We start from the raw sequence: 23,641 nt of genomic DNA, 5'->3' as shown, positions 1-23,641 counted from the left end.
AAAACATCAAAAGAACACTGGAAACATTTGTTTAGATTTATTTCATGTCTTTTTTTCAAAGGAATAAAAGTAATTTAAAAATCAAAGGAGAACTTAGTAAAATTATTTATTCTTAGCATACAGAACATAATTTTAAGATTCCATATTACTTATTTTTCAAAGCATATTTATGTCCAAGTCTTTGAAAGCAGACTGAAAGGGGAAAAAAGCACCAAAAGGGGAAAAAAGTTGTGAAAAGAACTCCAAAATAATTTAGTTCTATTCTACTTTAAGAAGATTTTTAATAAGACAGTGGGTATATCCATGGAAGTTTTCTGGGAGGTGAACCATGTAACTTCTATTTTGTTGCAAAGATTAAGGCAAAGAAATCTGAAAAATATATGGTTTAATTAAGACCAAGTTTTCCTGCTTTCAATGCACACCAAAACTCCTGGTTCCATACAATATATCAATGTAGAAATACAACAAATGTTGGTGATAAAATTATGTATATTCCATGATAATTCTGGAGGGAGGAAAGTCTCAGTTTTACACAATGCAGACGGAGACAAATTTCTTTGAAGTTCTAGTCAATAAATGGTCCTCTATATTAGATTCAAAAAGAAATCATTCAGCTCCTTCCACTGCTGTCATGGAAACAGGCTTCACATAGTATGGACCTTCACTCAGGTAAGTCCTGAGCTTTAAATAATTCGGGTTCCCAAAGATTTCTGCAATTGTATTGGAATTGGCAAGTGCTTTTACTAGTTCATACTTGGCATCCTTTGAAGCTTTGTCATGTTCCACAGACCGGTCTATCACATATTCTACAAAACCTGGACTGTTAAACATAAGTTTCTGAGCCCAGGGTTGGTTTGCAATGGCCTGAAATGGAAGGCAGAAAGAACACAATTCTCTCTGAGCCTTAAGAAGTTAATTAAGTTTGTTAATGAGATGGTACAATACTTTAGAAAGAAATTTGGCAACATGAACCTTAAAAATGGTACTTTCTGTCTAAGTAAATTCCATCTTGGTAATCTAACTTAAAACAATCCTAAATATTAAAAAGCCTTGTATTTAAATATGTTCATCATATTTGCATATTAGATTAAAATCACAATCTAAATGTTTAACAGTAGGGGAATGGTTAAGAAAATTATGATATATAAGCAATAAAAAATTAAATAAACATAAGAAGTATACAAAGAACAGTTAATAACATGGGTAAGTCTGTCATAAGAAAAAAGCTGATCCAAATTCTATACATGGCATGATTACAACAGCAGAAAAAAAAGAGATTACCCCTAAGAAATCCTCAATGTATGCACAAGATGATATTATCAGGAATATTATTACAGTATCATTTAATAGATACTATCAAAATCTTCACTGATAGAATGATAAAACTGTGGTGTCTATACAATGAAATACTAATGACTTTGTAATTATATCTTTCAATATGGATAAATCTTAAAAACATAATGTTGAAGAGAAAAAGCAAATTTTAGAATGTTATGAACAGCATGATACTATATGAAGTTTAAGAATATGTAAAATACTATATTTTGTTAAGGATACATATACAGTAAAAGTTTGAAATCATGCATGGACCTGTAAACCCTGAATTCATGATAATGATTACTTGAAGGGAGGCACATAGGGGAATGGGATTGGGTAGAAGTAACAGGTATGACTGTATATTTTAAATATTTTACAAAAATACATTCATGCAAACACTAAAAAGAAATACACCAAACAGTTATAACTATGAATAATCTTAAAATTTTCTACTTCGTAGTCTTTTTCAAATTTTAAAATAATGAATAAGCAACTTTTATAATGTAAAAACCTCACGACTATATTTTAATTCCAAATAATCAAGCTTACAGCCTAGCCTCTTCCTTTTAAATGTTCTGCAGACCAACTATATCAGCATTATCTGGGAGCATGCTAGAAATGCAGAACCTCAGACCCCACCCCAGAGCTACTAAATCAGAATCAACATTTTAATCAGATCCCCAAGTTTTAAAGTTTGAAAAATACTGGTCTACTTAATAACACCCAAGGATGAAGGGTGGACAGAAATAAAAACAGCTATCCCAACCAGTAAATCAACTATCTCTACATCTGTGGTTGATGGAGCAGAGCATAATGTAGAAGGGCAGAAACAAAATAATAATAAGAATACTGATGTATAAGCCAAAATGACCATTACAATTACCATCTACAAGAATGAACTAGTCTAAAAACAAAAGTTTGTGAAGTTGATAGGACTATCTGTATCCTTCAAGACCTAGATCCTTTATCACATCCTTTAGGAAGGACTTTTCTTCTCCACTCTTCTTGTTCCCACCCAGCCTAGGCCAACTGTGCTGCCTCAGATCCCATTACTGATAAAAGTGGTTTCTGAATTTCTATGAGCCCAGGTAGCATGGTAAGTGCTGGGGCCAGAAAGATAAATCAGATATGGTCTTGCCTAACAACAAACTTTGTTTAACAGGTGAGACATAGCAGTAAGTGTTTTCAACATAATGCAGTAAATAGAACACAGAGGCATAATCCTTACCACAACTGTAATTCCTAATTAACTGTACAACTATATTTACTGTCTGGCTCCCTCATTAGTCAGTGAGCTACATGAAAAGGAGGGTCTTTGTATATCTTGTTCACTGCTGAATCTACAGCACCTAGCAAAAAAAGAAACTCAATATATATTTGTTGAATGAATGTAAAGTATGAGAGCAGGAATTACTTTAACTCAACCTTGTGGGTTTCAGCAAGGCTTACTGAAGAGATATATGAACTTACCCTTGAAGAATTAATATGGAGTTAAAAGCAAAGTTAGAGAAGAATTCTGGATGCAAAGAACACAGCAGAAGTCCATAGACACACAACAGGTGGTTTGGTATTACTAGAGCATTAAGTGCCAGAAGGGGAATGGCAGGGGAATGGCAGAAAAAAAGGCTGGGTCAAAAGAGAGCTTGTTCGTATAGCAGATAAGAAGCCTGGAATTTATTCTGTGATCTTATAGCACCGAATACCTTTTACTGAAACAATCTGTTTACACATCTATCTCCCTCACTAGCCTATAAGGTAGTATAGGGCAAAAACAAGTATGCTTTTGTGTTCACCAGAGCATGGCACAGGGACTGGCTCAACGTAAGTACTCATGTGTTTCACTGGCAGAGTCCCTGAAGAACACTGTGGAAAAAAAGAAGATACCTACTGTGAACACTTTTAAGGCAGCACAATGTAGTTCAGGGAAGGGCTGATTACTGATGCCACGAAAGAGTTCCAGTGGATCCCGAGATAAAAAGGAAAACCAGGATTCTGTCATCCTCAGGAGGTCATCAGTTTGCTGCTCAGGCTGAAGGACAGAAAAGGAAAATCTCATGGCAAGGTTATCTGATATAAAGAAAAGCACTCATTTGGAAGTCAGGAAATCTGGGTTCTGATGGTACTCTGTCACTAAGGTGCTATGTGATCTTGGCTAAGTGTGTAGCACTCTTCCTCTGATCCAGTACAAACATTCCCCAGGTTTTTTATGGGGTTAAGAAATCTGCAGGATCCTCTCCAGTTCTAATACTTTATGTTTGGCCTTTTCCTCATTGCATCCCTGAAAGCAAGATGGGTTACCAGCAGCTCTACTGGAGTATTATGTTGACTCCTACAAATTTATTCTCTCAAACATATCCCACTGTTTTTCATAAATTTCCCAATCTCCTCACCGGTAAATACAGAAGAGATGAAACTGCATCCAAACACCTAATTTTTAGCTCGGTTGAGGCATTCTTTGCTTGATGTCCTATTTTTGTGAGCAAACGTTCAAAGCAAGTTCCTTTGAAGAAATAACAATGAGATTTTTAAGTATAGTTTCATTTACTATGAACCCCTACCAACATAAACTGACACAAAAACAAACTTGTAGTCAGAGACAAAGTGACAGGCCTAAAAACACATTCATATGTGATGTGTTTATATATATGGCAAAGTGTACAGGATTTAGAATTAAAGGACCTGGGTTTGAGACACACATGCCCCACAGTCTGTATGATCTTAGAAAATTTTCTTAAATTCTCTAAGTTTCAGCTACATTATCTGTAAAATGGGAGTGGTAATAAGGTGTTCTTTGCAGGACTGTAAAAGGTTTACATGTTAGAGGTAAAAGCACTTAGAAAAGTATATACAGGGGGTGCAAGGGTAGTTCAGTGGTAGAATTCTTGCCTGCCAGAGACCCGGGTTTGATTCCCAGCTTGTGCACTATGCATACCCCCCCAAAAAGATTCAACAAATTGTACTGCAATAACAGGATATCACATGGAAAAAGAATGAAATGTGACCCCCACCATACAGCATACAAAAGAAAAACTACATACAACTACAAGGATGTTAGCTGTTATCCACAGCTGCATATTAATTTTCAACATACATACTTTACAAGGTTTTAAAAACATTGCTATCTATTATTTTTTCTGTAGAACTCATAGTGCTTTTAAAAAGGTACTCATGGATGTCCCACTAAAAGCATCACTCAATATAAAATCTTGTGACCAATTTTTGTTTCCTTTCCCTCCTTGATATTAAATATACAAAATAAATGTCTTTTTTTCATTAATTCCAACAACCCTGAGAAGAAGTTGTCATATTCTTTATAATTAAGAAAAATAAGGTTTAGAGATGCAAGGTGGCTAAATGAAAGTCATAAAGATAACTCAGAGAACTGGGACACAAATCCAATTTCTGACTCCAAAGCCCATGGGCTTTGTACCATGAATATTATTCAAGGAAGATGGAGAGGGGAAAAGTGTTTCATCCCACCAAGGTCGTTGGTAAAACCCCTGAACAGTGAAAAGTTAAAAAATAGCAGTAGTAATTAAGAGAGATTTTTTAGGGATGAGACCAAGGTCATGGTTAAAAAGACCTGTAAAATTTCTACAATATGCTTCCACCTACGTGCAAATGAACATATACTGTATATTGAACCCTAGTCAAAAACTAAGATATCCTTAAAGAAAACCAATGCAAGTCGTACCAACCTGTTTTCTGTAAAACCTGTTTTCCTTCTACATTGGATCCCAGGATTCCAATTGTGTCCACTGCTACACCAATCATGGTAGGGTCTTGACTTTCTGTCATTTCAAAGACCTTTTCCACAAAGACAGGATAACGCTCACAGATCTGTTGAGGACTATCCATTATAGCCAAGTTTCCAAAAAACTTCACAAACCCTACAGATAGTTATAAAATGTATTATAAAAGAGGAGCAAGACAGCACATATAGTGGGTCCTATGTTTTCATTAGAACAGTAATGAACTACAAGCCAGAAAGAGGACAAAGGTTAGGGTGATGTACTGCCTAGAAATTCTAAAGAGATACCAAAGGACCAGTAATGTGTGGTCATAAGAATATGGAAACCTCAGCAGATCAATGGAGACGTGTCCAAATATTGAAGCATTGTCATATGACAAGAGGCAAAACAAAGAACAAGGATCAGTAGACAGAAATAATAGGGAGGCAAGTTTGATGTTATTATCAGAAAGACACCAAAATTTTTAAAGAGGATGACATTTTTAAAGAGGATATTCATCAATGAAATAAGCAAGATTATCTAAGAAAGGAATAAATCAACAATTTCTGAAACTGTTCAAAAAAGACTAGTCAACCAATTCTCCAAAACAATGGCTGGAGTAGATCCCACATTAGATCAAGATTCCAACTCAGAGATTTCACAAATCTGAAAAATATACTAAATGTCACTATTAGTATTCATATTTATGTTCCTTTTAACTGAGCTTCAGAAGAAAACTATCCTAATGCTCTGAATGAACTGGTATTTCCAGAAAGTCAGAATAAACAGTGTATGGCTCTCAAAGCAAAAGATTTTACCCCATCAAGGGGAAACAGGCAACTTCTCAAAGGAATTGGCTCTAAGAAAAATAATCCCTGGCCTGTCTTATTTGAGATAACTCAGATACAGTCGTCACCACTTTCACAGACACCAATGTTTCTTACCTGGCAAATAGAAGCTAGAGAAAGGGTCTGAATCTGCCCCAACAATTAGGTTAGAAATCTGGTCAATTACTCCTTCTTGTGCAAGGTACTGTCGCCCATGATGAGTATATGCCAGTGATGTCACCATTTCTATACAGGTAGCTCTGCAATGTCAGGAGGGCAAAAATAAGGAGATCTTTCATATCAATAACAGTTAATAAATTGCATTCATATGGTCATCTTATTTAATTCTTCCCCAAAATTCTGAATGGTCAATAATCCTATCTCTTTTTTTTATAAGAACACAAGGCCTAGAAAGTTGCAGTGACTTGTTCAGAATCATGTTGTTATTACATGACAGAATTGAGATTTAAATCTCGCTCTTCTGATTTAAGGCCCTATTGATTTCATTACAACCTACTTTCTCTAAGAGATTTTAATTTTGTGTTATTGCAAAATATCAAACATGCACAAAAGTAGAGACCAGTAAAATACAACCCCCCATACTCACAGCCTTGTTTAGACAGTTACTAAGATTTTTGCTTCACTTATTTCATTTCCTTTTTCCTCCATTTTTTCCTGGATTATTTTAAAGCAAATCCTAGTCATTTTGCTATTTACCCCTACATAACTCAGTATGCATCTCTTAAAAAAGGAACATTCCTTACATAATTATAATTTAAAAAAAACAATAAAAAGCAATAAATGCCGAAACCTGATGAAATTTCCACAAATGTCCAAAAAAAAAAAAAGATTTTTGCAGTTGACCCTACATATATTGACTATTTGTGGGCTCTTTCTATGTCATAAAATTTGACACAAAGCTAAAAAAGATTAAACAAAATTTACTTATTAGGTCAAGATACTCAAGTGCTATGACACAATGTAACTGGTGAATGATTTATATATATGAGTTTAACAAAGTCAATCATAGCTAAAGAACACTGGACAATCAGAAAATTATTTAAGAGGGAAAAAAAACTTTATACACAAAGTATAGTGCTATTTATAATAGAAAAAGACATGAAGCAAATCAGGTGTTCAACAATAAGGATGTATTACTAAACCATGAAATATTAAAAAGGAACATTTTATATTCATATAATAGGAAATATTAAAAAGCAGATATCAAAGGGGATGTAGGGAGTAGGGAGACATGAGTGAAGAGAATGTAACTGACATATCTTTGAGTACCTAGGTCAGCCACTGAATTGGTCTCTATGGTCAATTCACTTAATCCTACCAATAGATTATTTACAGGGCTCATGTTCCATTTGAGAGATGAGCAAATTGAGATGCAGTAGATTATAATAGTTTGTCCCAGGTCAAACTAATTAAACTTATTAGTCCCAGCTAATAAGTAGAAGAGATACATTCAAACCCAACTCTTTCTCATTTTCAAAAGCCCATGCTTCTATCTGTCATAGTACTATTATTTAACAATTCTAAAAATGTATATGATAAAATGTTATGTAATACAAAATGACAGTTACCATGTGTTTACAACTTTTTAAGAACATAAGTGTCTGGGAATAAGGAACACAGTCAATTGAAAGTAGTTAAACTGTCACATATAGCATTTCAAAGTTCTAGCATGTTGTCATGATATAACTTGAGCGATTTTTTAAAGGCCCCTTCTCCAGAACATGCATCAGTTACAAGATTAAAACCTGGGTACAGGCTCTAATAGGAAAGATCACTCTAAGTCTCATAGTTATTTCCTGGTCCTCTAAAAGAGAATATTTTCCTTTAAGAACTCTCTCAGTCAACACACCTGACAAGAACATCCTCGCCCGTCAGCTCTCGGAGGAGCTGGGTTACCAGTCCGCTGGTAGTACAGTACTTTAAAGATTCTGGTGACATGGAAGATATCTCTACAATTAGCTAAAAGAAAAAAAAAACAGAAAAAGCAGAAGGGTCAAGAAAGTCCCCAACCTATTGGATTTTAAGTTATATTTGGAACTAGGTACTTAATGTAATAACTTATTTTTAAAAAATCTGTTGTCAGCTCAAAGTAGGAAAAGTTCATTGAACACATAAGAAATTAATTATTCCATTATATTTGAGTGTATCTGTACTTTTTTTAAAAAAAAAGAATGATTCCTTTTTTTCAGGTACCTGTTTTTCAGGTACAAAACCTGAATCAGCAACCACAAACAGATTAATTAAAAAAAAAATCCTTTAATTTATTCAGATTCATTCATTCATCATTTATTCAAGTATTCTATCAGGCAGTCAATCATTCACTCATTTAACAAGTATGGCTTGAGAGTCTACTGAGAGATACGGGAAGATATTAAAGACTTTTGTGTACAGAAATGAAAGAACCAGATTGGGATTTTGAAAAAGATTATCCTTATTGTATATGAAGATGGACAGGGGTGGCAGTGATAAAAATGGATGAGAGAAGACTAGTTTGGAAGCAAGTGCAGTAGCCCAGGTGAGAGAAAAATAGTATCAGTTGTACAGATGTAGAGAAATGTATGGGTCTGAGTAAAATAGACAGGGAATGGTGATTGAATGGATAGCAAGTAAGGAGAACCAAGTTTCATAAAGAATGAGCTCAACATCTCTGACTTGCCAAACATTGTGTGAAAATGTGAAATAGGGCCAGCTTGTGGCTATTTTTTATTGGAGGCAGGGGATGGTGAATGAAATCATGAATTCAGCTTGGGTATAAATGTGAGGGGCCTAGAGTATGTCCAAGGGGCAACAATAAGTAAATAGTTCGATATAAAGGTCTGAGCTCAGAAAAGAGTGCTGGATTGTAGGTTCAAATTTGAAAGGTGTCACAGTATAATGGGAAGTGAAATCATAAGACGAATAAAATCCCCTAGGGAATGAATATAGAGTATAGTGGGAACAAGGCTTGGAACTTCACCTGGAGGCCCTCCAACAATTAAAGATTCAGGAGAGGATGAGTCTCTCAGGAGACTGGGTAGACACAGCTAGAGAAGCAGAAAACTAAGATAGTATAGTATAAGACATGCAAAGTATTTTAAAGTGTTTTAAAGAGAAAATAAGTTATGGAGGGGGTCATTCTAAATATAAATGCCTATTAGCATATTAGCTATGTGGCTTTGGGTCAGTTAAACCATCAATAAAATGAAGGTAATTATAGCATTCACTGTGAGAATTAAAGATAATGCATGTGGGGTTTTTAGCACAGCAAGTCACTACAAAGCTAGGGAAAATGAGAGTCATTTATTCTTCTCACTCCTAATTTTTTCAGTCTGGTTCCAACGGTATCTCCTCTATCACAGTACTTACACTGCACTGTAAATATTTTCTGTACGTGACTATCTCACACACTATGTTGGGAGCTCATCCTTCTATCCCCAGCATCTAGTATAGGGCCTAAACCATATTAATGTACTGAATAAAAGCATGTTAAATGAACGATCCTACCTTCCAATATAAATGATGCATAATGAATTGTAGGTATCAGAAAGTGTTTTAATTTTACCTCATATACTCTGTATCGAACAATGTCATTTGTTTTCATTACACTTTTCATATCATCCAGCAGATTGCTTTCAAATAAAGCCTCTAGTCCAGCTTGGGTTAGTGAGATTCTTGACAGGGATTTGATGGCCTTATGAAAAAAGAAAAGAATGACAAAAATATAGAATATTAATATCAATTTCATAAAACTGACATGAAAATGAGCATTCACTAAGAGTTTGGTATTATTTTTTATAACTGGAAAGACCCCCAAAAAACAAATTATATTAGTTTTGCTTCTTATCAAACAACCCAAGGTACCCCCAACGATGGATAACATGGATACATGTATCCTAGAAAACAGAAGGGATCTTCAAGTATTTCCTTCCAAGACCATTGCTGATACCACCTACCTACATGAAGGTGCAAATTTGGTTACTCACACCAACCACTCTAAACCTTCACCTCTCAATTCAGAAAGCCTTTCTTTGTCTTTTAGGATACAAAAGTTTCTGCATGTTTAAGTTAATGGCTCTAGCAGACTCACCGCTTTAGCTACAGATAGATTCTCTCCACCAATACAATATATGATTTGTTTTAGTAACACAGAATTATTTAGAATCTCAGTAACAGCATCAGAATTTTCAACAATTCTTCTAACCTGAAAAAATGAGCAGAAAATAATCAGAAAAACTCTTTCAAAGCAGAGCAACATGTGAACATATGATGGTCAAATTTTCTTAGTGTGCAGGTGTTTTATGAGTTATAAAGTCATTAAAAATTCAGAATGGCCCAAATTCATTAATGCCAAATCACACATATGGTACTCACATCCTTGAAAGGAAAAAAACAGTGGATAAAGAGTTCAGACAGGTCAGGAGTGAAAACCAGACCAGGTTAAGTACAAGTCCTACTTCGGTCAATTTTCAGTTGTATCAACCTTAAGCAAATTAATTATAACTTGAGTCTGCTTTTTCAACTGTAAAATAGGAATAATTAATTGCAGGGTAAAATCTCAAGGTTAAATGAGATGAAATAGGTAAAGCACCTATTACAGTGGCTGGCATACAAATGCTCCATGAATAAATCATTAACTTTACCCTTTTTTGTTGAATAAATACTGTAAAGGAGAAAAGAAAAAGCAGTGGTTGAGCATCTATGGGATAACTGCTTGGCTCCTAAAATAATCCTCAGCATCAGCTATCCACTCAAAAAGGAGAATGTTTTTGCTACGAGGATATGAGATTCTAATCTTAATGTGTTGGTTTACAATAGTACACAGTAGCTGTTTGAACACATGGGAATCTTTTCCTTTCAATTAAGAGCTCTTTGAAGGAGAACTGAGGGAAATAATAGGCTTTATCCATCTTGGTAGCTCCAATAGCAAATGACACAATGCCTAGCATGTAAAAGGAGCTCAGTCATTATTGAACTATTACTGAATGAATGATTCAGATGGTATTTAATGGAGCTTGTTACTTTAGCTTGTATTCCTTGGTTACAGTTAGCTATGCACACACCTGTCTTCCTCATTAGATTGGGAACTCCCTCGGGGACAGAAAAGAATTATGTTTTTCTCATCTTTGTTTTTGGTATCCAGCCCTGACCCTAGCCCAGAGCAAGTAGTCACTAAGTGCAGGTTCCTTCCTTAAAACTGTTATTAACATTTCATACCTGGGACAGAGTGAGGATTTTTACTGAATCATCAGGGTGAGTCAGTCCTCTCTGTAGGTCAGCTCTAAGGTTCCGTGCCACATGAACTGGCTCCACAGCTTGAAGCAATCTCTCCAGAATGGATACACACAAAGCAGTCTGTTCACTGAATAAGATACCACAGATTTCTTTAGTTTATGTCCTGCCAGTTGGGAAGTAACAACCTAATGATACCTGAAGCCTATGTCAAGAAATCCGTGTCCTCCCTCTGAACACCAAGTTCTACTCATTTATTAAGTATTTGCTAAGTATCCATTATGTATCATGCCTGGGACTATAGCAAAGGAAGGATAAGATAGTCTGTAACCTCAAGGAGCTGTCTATTAGAAGATACAGGCAAATTAAAAAGCAGTTATAATCTGGGTGCATAAATGCTATAGATTAGGGCTGGAAGTGATAGGAACTCAGAAAGAGAACACAGGGAACAGGGAATGTTTACAGCAGCACTAATCATAATAGCCAAAAAGTGGAAATAAACTAAATGTATACCAAGTCAAAGAAGCCAGACACGAAAGACCACATGTTGTATTATTTCATTTACATGAAAAGTCCAAAACAGGCAAATCCATACAGACAGAAAGTAGGTTAGTGGTTGCCAGGGGCTGGAGGGGAAGGAAATGGGAAGAGGGTGCTAATGGGTATAGGATTTCGTTTTGGGGTGATGAAAATGTTCTGGAATTAACTAGTGTTAATGGGCACACAACACTGTGAATATGCTAAAAAACACTCAATTGTTTTTTATGTGAGTTTATCTTATGTGAAAACCAATTAAAAAAAGGCTTTACACAATATAAAGATGTTCAACCTTACATATCTCAAAACACTAAGAAACAATCTAGACATCCAACATTAGGGCATTGGTAAAATATACAGTTATAAAACAGACCAGCACACAGGTATAAAATGATCTAGAAAATATTTAATTCAAAGGAATAAGCTCATAATATATTAAGAGGAAAAAGTTGGTTGTGAAACATAACTAAGGATAATCCCATTTCATTAAGTTTATATATGCACAGAAAAAGTCTACTAGTATATATACCAAGATGCTAACATGCAAAACACATTTGGCCTGGGGCTCTTCTAGTCAAACAGACAATAAGGACCTAATTAAAATTTAGTAAGTATACATTGCTACTTTACTTTTTTATTTATGGCATTTTAACATCTACAAGGTCCTTTCATATATGTTATCTCATTCTTATTTTTTGTCAGAGTTTTATCTAGATTTCTTTGAATTCTTTGGAGCCTGTGAGTTAGACTGTCACATCTGTGCTTCGTTATGCAGGCTGGCTTACAGCAGGAAAGCGGTGCTCAGGTCGGGGATCATGCTCTTTGGCAGCCTTATAGGATCCAATATCAGTATTCTCCTGTAATAAATCTGGGGTCACATTATAGGTACCTTATTTCCCTAAGGATTACTGTTTCTAGTATCTGCAAATAAGATGAACCTATTTTTCAGAGTCTCCACCTTTCATTTTTCAAAGAGAAGGGCTTTTCAATAAGAACTGATTTCATCAGTGGAGGAAAGAAGGGAAGGAATGGCTAGTTATCATAAAAAACCTCATCATATGGGATTCCCTATAAAGAAATGAAGTACTGGAGAGGCAGTAGGTCTAGTGAGTACAGAATGATAACAAGAGAGTGAAGACAGATTGGGCTCCCATTTGCTGCCTAAAAGATTTTATTATATTTTGGGATATAATTCTAAACACCTGATCACTGTTCTCCAAGGCAAATACTGACATATAATCTGACTCAAGGGCAAAGAGAAATCTCTTGACATATCTGCAGAAATAACATATTGTCCTTCACAGTGGCTAAAGCTGTCCACTTTTTGCACAAATAAGAGTCAGTAATGGAGGTCTATGATGAATGGCTTATTATTATTATTTTTTGCATGGGCAGGCACCGGGAATCGAACCCAGGTCTCCCGCATGGCAGGTGAGAACTCTACCTGCTAAGCCACCCGTAGCCCGCCCTTTTTTTTCTAATTAAAGTGGTAGAATGCTTATTTATTTTATTGTAGCTGCTTTTTTTAAAAAAAGGCTTTCTGAGTCCCCTTGGGGGAATGGTGAGAAAGGGGGAATATTCAACTTCCCCAAGTGGAGAATTCTTGATATTCTCACAAACAGTGGGGACAACCAAAGCAATAAATAGGCTGAGTCCCCAGTCTTGGGGTTTGTACATATGAAACGTAACCTCACAAAGGACAGGCTAAACCTACTTAAAATTAGATCTAAGAGTCACCCCCAAGAGAACTCTTTTGTTGCTCAGATGTGGCCTCTCTCAGCCAACACGACAAGCAAACTCACTGCCCTTCCCCTCTCTATGTGGGACATGACTCCCAGGGGTGTGGACCTTCCTGGCAATGTGGGACAGAAATCCTAGAATGAGCTGGGACTCAGCACCAAGGGATTGAGAAAATTTTCTTGACTGAAAGGGGGAAGAGAGAAATGAGACAAAATAAAGTGTCAATGGCTGAGAGATTCCAAACAGAGCTGAGAGGTTATCCTGGAGGTTATTCTAATCACCTTTTTAGTTGAGATATAACAGAGAGGCTGGAGGGAACCACCTGAAAATGCAGAGCTGTATTCCAGTAGCAATATTTCTTGAAGATGACTGGATAATGATATAGCTTTCACAATGGGTGACTGTGAAAACCTTGTGTCTGATGCTCCTTTTATCTACCTTGTCAACAGACGAGTAGAACATACGGAATGAAAATAAATAATAGGGGGAACAAATGTTATAATAAATTTAGTTTGAAATGCTAGTGATCAATGAAAGGGAGGGGTAAGGGGTATGGTATGTATAATTTTTTTCTGTTTTTGTTTTATTTTTCTGTTGTCTTTTTATTTCTTTTTCTGAATTCATTCAAATGTTTCAATACAATGTTTTGCATTGTAATTGTATGATTGTGAAAACTTTGTGTCTGATGCTTCTTTTATCTACCTTATGGACAGATGAGTAAAACGCAGATTAAAAATAAATAAATAATAGGGGAAACAACAACAACAAAAAAGGCTTTCTGAGCTAGAACTTAATTGAAATTCAGCATAAAAAAGGTCATGATTGATCCAGGGACTGATCCTGAAATATATCTCTTTAAAAACTGGGTTCTGGTTCTCTGTTCTGTGTTATATCTTTAGGGATATAATAAACTGCAGGGCACTGTGCCAAGTGCTACAGATAGGAGAAACAAAAATGAAAGGTTTTTGTTGTAAAGATGTTTTTCATATGTTATACAAATATGTTAAACCATTCCCACTTCTTAGCAGTCCAGGGAGCCTAGCTTTGCCAGAGAAAAGAGTGTCAAAACACACAGTCAGAGTAGGATTTTTCCCTCCAAAAAATCAGTGTTCAACATGAGCTGACTGCTCAGCTTGCTGTAAGGATAAAAGTACCTAAGGTACTTATTTCTCCATAGACTGTTGGGTATCAAGGAATGAAGACTACAAATGATTTGTAATAGCCTTTGATTTGGGGCTGAGAGAGGGAGTAGGTGTACTTGGCAAATCCAGGTGTTTGGGGAAATGGGTAAACAGACAAGTGCTCAGCTTTAATTTTTTATTTTTTTGCACAGAAAGATCATACTTTTCTATGGCACTATTGGATTTCAGTAGCTCCCTAGTATGCCAATAAATCTAAATAAATGCTGCCTTTAATTTTTCTGTATATATATAACCATGTGATGCATGCTGCAAATGAAATCAGGAAGCAGTACAGTGATGAAGCATGAGTACTGTCCAATTCACTTGTCTTCCTGATCTTTGTATTTTATTTCACATGTCAGTGTTTATATTATATGCTTTACTGTATTTACTGTGAAAAGAAAAAGCTAAATAAATCTTGACAGTTAAAAAAAAAGATGTAACAAATTATTTCTTAGCATGGAGTGAGTACAGGTGATGTTTAAATATGTTTGCTTATCTAAAATTTGCCATTTAAAAAAATGAATATTCATTTAGTTTGTAATAAGAACATAAAATAAAACATTAAAATTAATTTGCATGAAAGTGCCTAGCATTCCCTGTTCCACAGCAAGTGCTTTATAAATGTTAAAATCTTCCATCTTTAAATAGCTTATAAACTAGATAGGAAAACTGCAAAACTGTCAGTAACTGCAATGCAAAGAGAGAATATGCTTGTTATTATAATGTTACAAACAAAATGTCATGGGAATTCTGAAAAAAGAGCACTTTTCTTTCCAGGAAAGTAGGGAGAATGACTGATGACCAAAGAAAATTGTTAAAAGCCTTTTTCCCCTATATCCAAAGCTTTTTCTTGCCTTCTTACTTTCCTCTTCCCTTTCTATATCTAATAGACAAGCTCTTGCTGGTGACTTTGGTTTACTTCAATTTCATTATTTAACTGTATGATCTTGGTTGAGTCACCTTTCTGAGCCTGTTTCCTCATCTACAGAAAATGGGGCTAATGATCATAAATACTTCATAGGTTTTTGTGAGACTATATTGAAAAAACAGTAAACACTTATATAGTGCTCACTATGTGTCAGGTACAATATAACTATATTTAGTATATTTTAGCTCATTAAAGATGTACTCTTTTTATTCTAATTTTATAGGTGGGTAAACTGAGACAGAAATATTAAGTACCTTGCCCAAGGTCACACTATTAAGAGCTAGAATTTGAATTCAGAGTATATGCTTTCATCCATCCTGCTGCTCATAAAGTGCCAGCACAGTGCTCAACCCACAGTAAGCTCTTAATAATTGTTAGCTAACACATTACTGTTATGTTAGTTCCTCATCTCCACTTCTTTTTAGTCTATTCACTTTGGAGTCTCCCATTATGCCTAGCATGCCTTGTATTTAGCAGACGTGCAAGATTTTTAAATTTAGAAGCAATGGTAGTTCCAATTATTTATATCCTTGTCAACATGTGGAATGATGTCTTTTTAATTTTAGTCAAGCTAATAGGAGTGTAGTGATATTTCACTGTAGTTTTAATTTCTATTTCCTTAATGAGAACTGATGTTGAATGCTTTTCATTTGTTCATTTGCTATCCAATATATAAATTTTGTTCATATCCTTTGCCCAATCCTAAATCGAGTTATTTCTTTTCTTGTTATTGTTTTTTGAGAATTCTTTATACATGCAAGACACAAGTCCTTGATTGCAAGGCATATAAAAATGATTGCAAGGCATATATGCCTTGCAATCATTTTTCTTCCAGTTTGTGGCTTGTTCTCCTTTGAAGAGTCGAAGGCTTTAATTTTGATAAAGTCCAATTTATCAATCTATTCTTTCATGGATCGTGCTTTTGATGTCATATCTAAGAAATCTTTGCTTAATCTGAGGTCACAAAAAGCTTTTCCTATGTTTTCTTTTAGAAGTTTTACATTTAAATTTTATATAGGTTTTGGGTTTTATATTTAGACTTTTGCTTTGGTATCACATACTGCTAGTGGGACTGGAAAACATTCTGAAAGTTTCTTAAAAAGTCAGCTAGCATATGATCCAACCATTCCATTCCCAGGTAGTTACTCAAGAGAAAAGAAAGCAAATGCTTATGTAAAGATATGTACAGGAACGTTCATAGCAGTGGGTGGTGATTTACAGTTATATGTACCCCAGAAAAACATGTTCTTAAGTCTAATCCATTCCTATCATTGTAAGTAGGATCTTTTGATGAAGCTACTTCAGTTAAGGTATGGCCCACTTCATTCAGAATGGTACTTAATCCTATTACTGAAGACCTTTACAAATAGAATGGATGGAGAAAGATAGAAGGGGGCGGGGAGAGGGAGAGCACCATAGAAGCAAAAACCTGAAATTTAATGAAACCCAGAAGAGAAGGGAGACCAGCAGACACTGCCAAGTGCCTTGCCATGTGGCAAGAGCCAAGAATTGTGGCAGCTGGTCTTCAGGAAGAAAGCATCATATTGATGATGCCTTGATCTCTACAAATTTTTCAGTCTTAAAACTGTACCCTAAGAAATTCCCTTTGTTTTTTGCCAACCCTTCTCATGGTACTACTTTAAGCAGCTTAGGAAACTAAAACACAGTGTTATTTGTAATATTCCCAAATTGTATGCAATCCAAATGTTCATTAACAGACGATGAATGCACAAATTGTGGGACATCTATACTACAGATTCCTACTCAGCAAAAAAATGGAATGAACTATTCATTCATGCAATATGGAATCTCAGAATAATTACACCAAGTAAAAGAAGTCAAATAAAGGAGTACATACTGGATGGGCTCCATTTATATAATCTTCTTTAAAGTCAAACTAATCTATAGTGATAGAAAGCCAGATTAGTGGTTGCCTGAGTGGGAGATGGAGATGGGGAGATGAAGGATTACTGAAGGGCACAAAGACACTGCCCGGGGTGATGGATATATAAAACTGTCAAAACTTAACAAATTGTAACTTTTAAATATGTAAAATTTATGTAAACACTTCAATAAAGCTGTTAAAAAAACAAAGCAATGGAAGATAGAGCCGAATAGTGCACAAGTTTCAAGTCATACGTGGTGGCCCTTTTTACGAACAAGTCAAAGAGTAAATAACTTAAAATGAGTCTTGCCTGACTTTTTTTTATTTTTAACAAAGCAAAGGCGATTTTCTATGCAAAGGCGATTCAGAGCATTTCTATAAAGGTGGGTAGAATAAGCCAAGCCCTCAACCTTGAGGCTTGCTCTTATGAAACTTATTTCTGTATCAAAGAAGCTAAGCCTACCTATAATTATACCTAACAGTTACTTTCAGAGAACCTCTCTTGTTGCTCAGATATGGCCTCTTTCTCTCTAAGCCCAACTCTGCAAGTAAAATCATTACCCTCTCCACTATATGGAACATGACATCCAGGGGTGTGAGTCTCCCTGGCAACATGGGTCATGATTACCAGGGAAGAACCTGGCCCTGGCATCGTGGGATCATGATATACCCTAAAGAATACTGAGGGCTCTGACGCTCTATAAAAAGTCTCATCACTAAGCTTATTTTTCAGAAACCTATAACCTCCAGATGTTTCCTAGGCCAGATAAGCCCTGAAACCCAGAGGTACCAGTCTCTTCAAGAGCATCAACCAGTTGCATTGCCTCATAATGTCAACAACCCTTATCAACATGAAGAAATGAGAATGGCCATTGCCCAAATATCTCTAAAGACTGGGAGAAGAATGAAAGGAGAAAGAGTTGTAACAGAGAAGACAGGATTTAACAAATGAGTATGACTACTAAATTATTAAATTGATTTTCTTTTCAGCCTCCAGTTTTCTAAGAGCGTTAGGAGGAAATACCTGAAATGGTGGAACTGTAAACCACCCCATGCTTTGAAATTTGTTCTATACTTACTAGTTAAAATATACTTTGAAATTTATCAGTTTTTTGCATATATATTTCACAATTTAAAAATGCTAAAAAAATAAAATAAAATAAGTGGTTAGGAACAGCCCAGTGGGGTACTTCCAGTGTGGTATAGGTGGACAGCTGGGATCTATGCCTGCGGATGGCCCACAGGGCCCCACTGTCCGTGATGATGTGAAAGGTGGATAGGGAAGGGAACACATACCAAAGACTCATGTGCACCCCTTCCCTCCACACAATCAGTGGGGATCCACCACATCTGAGTTTCAGGGGTATTAGGGAAAAGGGGGAGCAGAAGGAGAACAAAACTGCCTGTACTAAAATATACATTTCCTTGCTGGCATATTTTGTTTGGTTTTGTTTTATGGAGGGAGTAGTTCCTGTAAGGCCCCTTTCCACTGGGGAAGGCCTGGAGGCCATCATAGTAAGGATAGAACGGTCTATATGAATTGGGGGAAGAGATACAGGCCTAAGATTAGCTATGGGGAAAGGGTACCTTCCATGACAGATCTCTGAGGTTTCTGTGTCTGCCTGAGCAGTTGTGGCCAGGGCCTGTGAGGCCAACTGTCCTGGCTTTTACTGGAGGTGGGGGGAGGGAGAAGGGGACCTGCAGGGGCTCAGGGACAGGGGATCAGCAAGAAGCATGGCCAAAGACAAAGGGCCTTCCCAACAACTGTGTTAAGTTTTATATTCAAGGCTGAAGTGAACCCTTTGAGGGAAAGGCCTAGATCCTCTTCTGAAGCCCTGACAGAGCTACCCTGCCTCTCACCACTGATACTCTGAGATGGGGAGGGGGCTGTTGGCTAGGCCTTGCTGGATTTCTCAGGAGGTCTATGGATTGATACTAGTTCTTTCTGTAATAAAATAAAATTTAAAAAACATGTCATGTCCATTGTTACTAAGGCCATGTAGTTGAAAGGAATGCCTTACACAGCCAGAACTACCTTCAGAGACAGGTGGAGGAGGTATTAGGGGTTAGGGGTTATTTGGGCAGCCTAGGCTGGCCCTTTCCCTCTGTACCCCACAGGGGCTGCAATTATCAGGCCCAGATGCACCTATTACAGGTTAAATTAAACCCAAGTCACAGTGGAGAGGACAAGAGGGTGTCAAAGGCTCCCACAAATGAATATGGGTAAAATATGGCAGTGACACAAGCTTAGGGCCAGGATGTGTGGGATGGGGGTGGCAGCACCCTCATGTAAAAAAGTTTCCAAGATCCCAAAGCAAAGAGGGTTGTGACCAGGTGTTTGGGCTCTCCACTATAGGTTAAAGCTGCCCAGGTGTTGGTGTAGTTGGGCAGGTTTTCATTTGGTATCCCAGTGCTGTAAGTCACATGCTGCCCATGAAGCATGGTATTCCCGGGGATGGACATGGGTTAGGCCATCAAGATGGCACAGTGAACAGGCTGTTTACTGCACAGTCAGCACTTGGAACTGCTGCGGCTGCTGCCCTGAACATGAGAGGATGCTATGAGAATCAGGTTGTTGTGGCCCACACTGGAGCCCCAACCAATAACTGTTTAGGTTGTAGGCAATCAGCTTCCCAGCCGAGGCCATCCTGCTGCTGAAGCTCTAGGTGCTGCCCATGTTCCACATGCCATCAGAGGGGGATGTGTAGTAGGAAGAAGGGATGGGATGTGGTTGAGGGCATCATCTTTATGTATCTGAAGAAGGTAGTTTTTTGGTCCAGGAGGTTACCGGACTTGGAGCCATCTGGATGCCCTAGGCTGCAATAGTGATAGAGCTCTATCTTTTGACAATAAGCAGACATGTCCCTGAGAGTGTGTCCCTGGCCCTGGCAAAGAGTGATGATTGGAACAGGTACTGCCACCTGGTACCAATGTGTCAGAAGCTCCATCAGGGCCATGTACAGTCAAACAGTCATTATGGAAAGCAAACTCAAAACACAAAGCCAGACTGTGAACCAGCCCTGAATGCAGCATATGGAATTTGAATGGGATTTCTATCCTGTGCAAATCTTCTCCTTTGGCTTCTAAGAAGTTCACTGTGTACTTAACAGACTTGCCCCTCAGGATCCAGGTGTCAGTTGTGTCCATCACAGGCTGCCAGAAATATTCATCCATGATGGCACCTCAGAAGGCTAAGATGTCCACCTGTGGAAGAAAAGCTGGTATCAGAAGTTGGCCTTGGTGAATTGCTCCATGCAGAACTGTTCACCCATGAAGGGCATGGTGATCATCAAAGGTGGGAGAACATTTTTCCACTGAGCTTCAGATACTTCTTAGAATGCAGACAGCTTTACAACACGCACTCGAAGAGTGTGCAGCCCATCGGCTTCAAGAACATAATGTCCACCTGCTTGGGGAGTGAGACTTCCTCCACCTTCCCAGGAATGACCACAATGTGCTCCATGAGGATGTTACTCTTCAACAGGACCTCAGCAAGGTGGGCCACCCCCGGCTTAGATTTTCTTCACTGTAGCCTGGGCAGCAAAAAACAAGAGTATCCTAGAACTGCAGACTATGCTGAGAATAATCTTGGCCTTGAAGTCAACATGGTTCTGCAGATTGATCTGCTGGTAAGGGCCTGTCAGTACTTAGTGTTGCATCATGTTCTGTTGCTGTGACAGGTAGCCCAGGACTCCTCCAACTGCTCACTGAACACAGACAGTTCCAAGGTGTGCCCATGGTAGGTCTTTAGGATGTTGCAGAAGGAGCACATTTGGGGTGCCAAACTGGTTGAGGCAGTCTGCAGCCAGAGTGATGATGAAGGACTGCTTACCTAGATGGCTGCACTCTGTATTCCTGGATACCAAGCACCCAAATATATAAGTAACTTATATAGGGCAATGTCTGCCACATCTGGGCTGGTGTGCACCTCGAGGCATAGAGCCTGCTGCACTGTGTGGTGCTGGAACTCGCTATTCATGTCGCTAATAGTGAAGAGGTGGGTGCTAGGGGAACATGGACACAGCAGCACAGGGCCCCAAACGGTGCCTGGCCCTGCCACTGCCATCTTAGATCCAGCTCCAGGCCCTGTTACTGTCCATAGCCTCAAAAGAATTCCTGTCAAGATTCTGGATTTACAGCTAGGAGATATAGCAAGCTATAAGGTTTAGCCAGGATAACAGCAATACTAGCTAAAATTTTTATATACTTAGAAAATTTTTATAAGCTTATTATATGCCAAGTACTGCACTATGCCCTTTATATTTATTATCTCATTTAATACCTTTCCTAAATTATATCAAAGAAACCAAGTTTCAGCAAATCTGGGTATCCTCCCATAACTTAGGCAGCACAGAGCTTTCCATTCATCCTTCTTATTCTTTCAAATTATCCTCACACATTCCTTCAAAGTCAGATAATGAAACTGTATCTGAACACTACCAAGATACTATTCAGAGAAGACATTATACCTTTCTAATTTACACTTCAGACTATATCCCACAAGCTGAAATTGGCATCTACATGTATTCAGCTCTGAATTACACTGTCTTTAAATTTCCATTAAAATGTTTCCTAGAGAATTGCTCCTTCATTCAACAACCTCCCCTATGGACCATATTTCTTAAACTTCTCATTTCAGTTCCTATGACAGCCTGCTGTTAACCTGTCATGTGAACACTGAATAGTCTCTTTAGCTATAATATGAAGAGTTTGGACTAGGTAGCTTCTCTAAACTACATGAGTCTAATCTTGTATTGGGCATGTGCTGTATCATGTGCTAGGTCCTTGTAGGGATGCACAGATAAACCAAATATGGCCCCTGTCTTTAAGGAATTTACAAATAGAAATAAACACATACAAAATCAGAACTTAACATAGGGCAATAAGGGACAAGAATAATTAAGAGAAATAATAAATGTTTTGGTGGTGGCGCACATTTCAGTTAGAGGGACTGGCATAAACAAAGTAAGAAAAGTGCAAGTCATGCTCAAGAGAAAGCAAGTGGTGACACCTAATAGAGCAGATGAAATATAAGTGTAAGGGGGTGTTAGAAAAAGATGAGGCTAGAAAACTAGAGTGAAAATATACTGTCCAGGGCCCAAATGCCAGACAAAGAAGTCAGGATTTTACACTACAGGCAATAGGAAACCATGGGAAAGATGTGAGCCAAGTGAACCTGTGGTTGCAGTGTGGGAAGGATATATTAGAATTTAAAACTTAGAAGTAATGAGAAGTCAGACTAGTGCAACAGAACTAGCAAGAGGGACAGAATGAAGGCCTAAATTAAAGAGAGGACAAATAGGAGATATTTCCCAAGAAGATCTGAAAGAACGGTTGCTAATGGATTTAATGAAGGGGGAACAGGTACGAAAAAGGGAGGAATCTTACAAAGTCAGAGCCAAGAAGGCCTCTGAGAGCATCCAGTGTTGGTCCAGTGATCCATTATCCTTTCATCTAAAAAGGTCAGTTTTTAATTACTAATTTGCAAACATTTTTAAACTCTTTAAATTAAGGTGACAAATAATTTTTTAAAAGACCAAATATACAGTTTTGTATAAAATGAAAAGTAAAACGATTTTAAGTTTCACTTCCATAGGCAGCACTACTACTAATTTCCACTGTACCTTTGTAGATACAACCAAATGTTTCAAAAGTCTGTATGTGTTGGGGGGGGTGGCACTAGTGCAGGGATGGGGTGGAGAGGGAAGGTTGTAATCCTCTATAAAAAATTACACATAAAGGGATCATAAACCTTTACAATTTTCTTTTTTCATTCACCAACATATATTAGAGATCTTTCCGTATTCCCATATATATCTCTAACTCAATTTTTAAATAGCTATGTAGTGTTATGTAGTAATATGCCATAATGTATTTATCAATCCCCCTTTAATGGATGTTTAAGTTGTCTCTATTTTCTTCTATCAAACCATCTGTTATAAATAAGTATTCCTGTATATACATAACGTTTTTGTGCGAGTACACCGGTATGTTAAATTCCTGTAAAAGGAATTACTGGATCAAAAAGTATGTGAATTTAAAATGTTGATGGATCCAGCCAAATAGCGAGGACAGGCCCCCTTTTTAATAAGAGGGAAAAAAATCAAGCACTTAAACATATGGCTGTGGAATCCTCACTGTAGGTGGGCGACCTACTTTCTCTTACAATTCCGATTTCAAGGATGAGGGCAGTGAAGCTAAGCGAAGGTACCCAAATTTGCCCAGGGGACACGAGAGAGGCTGGACTAGAACCTCCGTCTGCT

General features: G+C 37.3%; 1 protein-coding gene and 1 pseudogene across 4 annotated transcripts in view; both read right to left on the bottom strand.

Annotated features, from left to right (window-relative positions):
* The window catches only part of PSMD5 (proteasome 26S subunit, non-ATPase 5), a 28,185-nt gene that overhangs the window by 4,065 nt on the left and 479 nt on the right, over positions 1-23,641 (bottom strand). The window contains exons 1-10 of one of the 4 annotated variants that reach the window (XM_077143372.1): positions 22,767-22,813; positions 11,090-11,234; positions 9,963-10,076; positions 9,438-9,566; positions 7,746-7,855; positions 5,993-6,135; positions 5,016-5,207; positions 3,708-3,817; positions 3,206-3,346; positions 24-864 (exon numbers count right to left, since the gene is read on the bottom strand). In XM_077143372.1, the coding sequence (XP_076999487.1) occupies positions 607-864; positions 3,206-3,346; positions 3,708-3,817; positions 5,016-5,207; positions 5,993-6,135; positions 7,746-7,855; positions 9,438-9,566; positions 9,963-10,076; positions 11,090-11,234; positions 22,767-22,798 (1,374 nt within the window). In that variant the 5' untranslated portion in view covers positions 22,799-22,813 and the 3' untranslated portion in view covers positions 24-606. Of the gene's footprint in view, positions 1-23; positions 865-3,205; positions 3,347-3,707; positions 3,818-5,015; positions 5,208-5,992; positions 6,136-7,745; positions 7,856-9,437; positions 9,567-9,962; positions 10,077-11,089; positions 11,235-22,766; positions 22,814-23,641 lie in introns of those variants that run through there. The other 3 variants (XM_077143366.1, XM_077143385.1, XM_077143378.1) reach the window with 3 other exon arrangements.
* On the bottom strand, positions 11,253-21,357 carry LOC143666971 (histone-arginine methyltransferase CARM1 pseudogene; annotated as a pseudogene).

Source organism: Tamandua tetradactyla, chromosome 2 (assembly GCF_023851605.1).
Source record: "Tamandua tetradactyla isolate mTamTet1 chromosome 2, mTamTet1.pri, whole genome shotgun sequence".
NCBI classification, from domain to species: Eukaryota; Metazoa; Chordata; class Mammalia; order Pilosa; family Myrmecophagidae; genus Tamandua; species Tamandua tetradactyla.
The sequence above is the reverse complement of the archived record's forward strand: the minus strand, read 5'-3'. Positions and strand labels throughout refer to the sequence as shown.